Here is a 4,990-nt window from a genome sequence, read left to right as displayed (position 1 = left end):
TTATCAGTCGCAAATGGTGCAAAATTAATAATTACTTTAATATTCAAACATTGTCTCTACATTGATTGATCTATATTAGTATACAAGCTTTATGATTGCCTTAGTAAATTGTGATTAACAATTACTAATGATTCCAATTATTTTAATTTATATTTAGGTTTATTTAATATTAATCTAATTTGCATTTAATGAATTGATTTATGCTATTTTTTTTTTTTAATATTTTAAGCAAGCTTCATAAATAATTATAATAATCTAGTTTTGATTTTAAATTTTCCCTGTATACTTGTTATATTTAATTTCCTTGCTTATATGCAATCTTGTATTTAAACTTTTCCATTTCTGTACCTCGTACCAACAAATGAAAATATTTTATCAATAAGTTAATAGCCTCAGTTCTTTTTACATGACTTATAAATGTTTTTTTAATATTTAGGTAGGGGTCCATTAAACTAAACATGGGGGCGTATAAATATATGCAAGAGATCTGGAGAAAAAAGCAGTCTGATGTATTGAAGTTTTTATTGAGAACAAGGTGCTGGTACTTCCGACAACTGAATGCTGTACATAGAGCTCCAAGACCAACAAGGCCAGATAAGGCAAGAAGGTTAGGGTACCGAGCAAAACAAGGTAAAAAGTGGTGTTGATTAATTATATTCAATTATATTTTATTTAGATTTTATATATTTATTAAACTGAACAAGCTAAGTTTAAATTATATTTGCTTACTTAATTCGTTTCCTATATTATACTTAATTCTCTATGCTATCAAGGTGTAATTAAGGATTATTACAGTTCTAGAAATTAACATTATATCAAGTTTTATTAACATCAAGCAAATGATTTTTATGTTCTTAAAAAAATTATTCTTTTCTTTATATGTAAGAAAGTTTATTTCTTTTTAACCTTGTGTCAGGTTATTATTGGCATGAGAATCTGATTATAATTTATGGGGAAAATGTTTGTTGTGTGTAAAATTAAAATTAAGTAATGGTTTAATTCTGTATAACAATGCTCTTTCCATTACTATAATTTTTAAATATATTAACTTTTTTGTGTTTCGTAGGGAAACTACGAAACACAAAAAATTCATTTCATTCGAACAGGGAAACATTCATTGAACAGATTTCCCTGTTCATTTGAACAGGGAAATCTGTTCAAATGAACCCCTCTATTATACTCCTACAGCAGTGTTTCCCAAATTTGTGACTTGTGTACCCTTTCTAAATTTTTCGTAGTGCTGTGTACCACTAATAAAAAAAAAAATGAATGTATTTTTTACTATAAAAAAATTGCACTAAAATTACAAATCACAACTGGCTGTTGATACCACTAATTATTAACTGATGACTCAGCAAAAATTAGCCAATAAAAAAAATCAAAATTCTGAGTTTTCATGGCTAGCTTTTTTTATTTTTTTTTTTTTAAAAATTAAAATTTTGTTAGTTGAAGATGTTTTGCATAAGAATGCATACTCCCGCTAAACTGTTCCCGTACCCCTGGGGGTACGCGTACTACACTTAGGTAAACTCTGCTGTACAAGGTTGCCACTCCGGAGGGAAAACCTGGAAATACAAGGAATTTAATAATCACCTAAAATAGCTTGGAAAAGGCAGGGAACTTTGATTTTTTTTTTTTACAAACGGGGAAAATACAGGAATTTCTTCTCTTTGTCTTTTTAAAAAATGGTGACCTGTGGGATATTTAACCATGATATTTCAGCTATACTAAACTATTTCATTTACTATATCATTATATTCAGCTGTTTTTCTAGCAATTAAAACTGATAAATATAGTTAGCCCAATATATCTCACACAGGAGCACAGTAATTGTTGTTTCCTCTTAATATATTGTGTATAGTATGCACAGGGAAGAAGACAGGGATTTTTTTTACAGATTTGAGTGGCAACCCTGCTAACCGGAGTTGTTTAAATGAGCCATAATTATCTTATCAATATTTATCTTGATGATCACCTTAGTATTGTTTTCTTAAGTTGAGTGTACCATTCAATGAAATAGATTGCTCAGAAGTATATATGGCTAAATTATAATATTTGTTATGGAGTTGTTTTCTATATCAGTAATATTTTAGCCTATATTAAAATCATTATCATAGTACTTGAAGTGCACTTTAATTTCAAGTTTCCCAACCATGAAACAATTAGATCTTGGTTTGATTTATTACTAGTGTAGGGCTTTTACTGTTTCTGTAAACTTCTGTAAGTATTTCTGGCATTTCAAAGTTGAGAATTTTTAAACTAATTTTAATATATAATATAGTATTGGAGATAAAGAATGATGTTTTTACAAACATGAGATATAATTTACAATTTAAAGTTAATAGTCAAGTTTATGAGGGCTAATGAAATAGTTTCTTGTTGATAAGGTTGAAACATCATACATAGTTGCCAAAGAAAATAATTTGGCAATCAGTCTTAGTTTACCAAAAGAAAAAAAAAACATGTTATGTGATTACCAGTATTAGATTTTTGTGTTTAATTTTAAAATTATTTTAATTTTTCTTTGTATTTAGTAGCTATTTTGCTGAAATCGTATAACATTTTTATTTTGTTCATAATTAAATCTTAAATTTTTATCAAAGCTATTTAAAAGTTATGGCTAAAATTATAGTTTTTGTTATTGTCTTATTTATATAACAAATATATTTTAGCCTATACCAAAATCATTATCATAGTACTTGAAGTATTAATGATTTCAAGTTTCCCAACCATGAAACAATTATTTTGCTGGTTTTTGTAAATATGTCCTTGTTTGGAATCTTATTAAATGCTTTTTTATTTCTTTTGTGAAAGTTCTCTGGTTTTGTTTCAAACTAGAATTGTATTAGTCAATAAACACAATTTTAAATCAATCTGTACTGTTTCATGATGTGTAATTTTCAACTGTTCAATTTTTGTGATGAGCCTATTTGATAGAAAGTGCCATCTGAATTAAATGATTATGACTTTCACTCTGATATTTGTTTTATTTTTAATGTCAACTTTTCTCCTTATTTCTTATTTTATATATATGTTACAACTATTTGAGGTATTAATATTATGTATTTATAGTATTTAAATATTAATAGCAATTATATATAGTATTTAGTTTGTAACTGGTATTTTTCTATTTTGCATGATGAGCCTATTTGATAGAAAGTGCCATCTGATTAAAATGATTATGGCTTTTACTACTCTGAGTTACATTGCAGCTTTTCATTTACAAAGATAGTTATATCATGAGCAATGTAAGATAGTTATATCATGAGCAATGTTTTATGCTAATTTGATAGCAGTTAATCTAACATAAGTAATATCTTTATCATCAAAGTGATTTAATATTAATATTTTTTCATGAACCATTTATAAGTTCTCTAAGCTGAATTTTGTTTGTTTTTAATTTCTGTACAAGACAGTGTCTAATACTTGCAGGCCTGTTGATTCTTACTATTTCGTAGAAAGACTTATTGATTTTATTATTATGCTATTTGATCTAGAAGATACCTAGTTATAATCATGCATTAGGAAGACTTCTAGATCTTAACTAATCTAATTGATCAAACTACTGCTGACCAAATCAGTTGGGTTTTTAACTTTCTTAATAGCAGTTATATAAAAATTGCATATTAAGTTAAGTACCTTAATTTTTTTAAGTTATTGAGTCTTTTGTAAAGTTTTGAAAGATATTTTATTTAACTGATGTTAACTAGACAAAGTGTCATATTTTAGGGATATTTGAATGTTTTATCTATTCTTGTGAAGTCTGCTTTTAACAGAATTAAGTACTGTATTCTTTATCTTCTAGGTTATGTTGTCTATCGAATTAGAATTCGTAGAGGAGGCCGAAAGAAGCAAGTTCCCAAGGGATGCACTTATGGTAAACCCAAGAACCATGGTGTTAATCAATTGAAACCAGTGAGGAGTCACCAAGCTGTAGCAGAGGTATGAATCAATTCTGTACAATATTATGTAACAGCTTATATGCAATGATATTAGTTTTTACCAGTACTTTATGGTACTAGTACCATGTTTTTTAAAGTGCGTACCCTGCATTACAAGAAAAATTCGCATTGCACATTTCAGTATCATTTTTCGCTGCTCTCAATGTCATTGTAAATCCGTGTTTTGGTTCTGTTCCCCCTTTTGCAGTTAATGCAATAGAATTCATGGTTTTTAAAATTTCATTCGATACCATTTACCACAATTTTTGGTATTAGTCAATAGCATCATAAATCCATGAGCCATTTCGGTCGTTATATAGGCTAGTGTTACAAAAAATTTTAAAATTTCTATTATATTTATGCATTATTATGAGACAACATTCAGTTGAAATGTTTATTAGTCAATATTTCACAAGACGATAGCACTGTTTTTTTTCTTTTTTCAATCAATTTTTTCAGTTATTGCTGCTGATATCTGTGATTTTCTTAAATCCTGATGTTTTCATTATTTGGAGAAAGGAAATTCGTAATACATATTTGTGTAATTGCTTTTGACATGCTCAATTTGCGCCAAATTGATTCAATTTTCTTTGCAGTTATTGTTAATTTTTTTAGAATTGTATAATCAGGGTTGGCAAGTTTTTGACACATGACGGTTTTTACCGGTTTATACTATGGTTTTTACCGTCATGTCAGAAACTGTCCAAAACCCATAGTTTTGATAAAACTGTATTTTAATTTGAGTTAAACTGCTTATGATTTAAAATTAATTCATTTTTGGGCATAAATTAGAAAAAAAGTTGTTAAAAGATATTCAAGAACAGATTTTTGCATTTTCCCAACATGATTGTATCGAATCATACTATCAACATTTCCACGCATTATTTTGTTTGGCATATTACATTACTGAAGAATGTCAAGTCATTCCTGACTTAGTTTGTTAGTAGTTACAAGTTTTGAAAGTTTTGTTTAGCTTAGAATATTTAAGAAATGCCAAATTTTATATTCTTTTTAATTTTGGAATTTATTAATAGTTCCAAGTTTTTTTG

General features: G+C 27.6%; 1 protein-coding gene across 1 annotated transcript; it reads left to right on the top strand.

Annotated features, from left to right (window-relative positions):
* The first annotated feature begins 409 nt into the window (after nt 1-409).
* LOC107451224 (large ribosomal subunit protein eL15-like) lies at nt 410-4,990 on the top strand. The gene is made up of 2 exons (XM_016067250.4): nt 410-630; nt 3,806-4,990. Exons 1-2 carry the CDS (start codon nt 459-461, stop codon nt 3,946-3,948), a joined length of 315 nt encoding a protein of 104 aa, XP_015922736.1. The 5' UTR covers nt 410-458; the 3' UTR covers nt 3,949-4,990.

This window comes from Parasteatoda tepidariorum, unplaced genomic scaffold (genome assembly GCF_043381705.1).
Source record: "Parasteatoda tepidariorum isolate YZ-2023 unplaced genomic scaffold, CAS_Ptep_4.0 HiC_scaffold_4637, whole genome shotgun sequence".
Classification (NCBI taxonomy): domain Eukaryota; kingdom Metazoa; phylum Arthropoda; class Arachnida; order Araneae; family Theridiidae; genus Parasteatoda; species Parasteatoda tepidariorum.
Note: the sequence above shows the minus strand (reverse complement) of the source record. Positions and strands in the feature narration are given on the sequence as shown.

Excerpts from the sequence above, each read along its gene's own strand:
- LOC107451224 (XM_016067250.4), top strand. The coding sequence starts at position 459 with ATGGGGGCGTATAAATATATGCAAGAGATCTGGAGAAAAAAGCAGTCT. Across the intron at positions 631-3,805 it reads AGGGTACCGAGCAAAACAAG|GTTATGTTGTCTATCGAATT; the intron begins GTAAAAAGTGGT and ends TTTATCTTCTAG.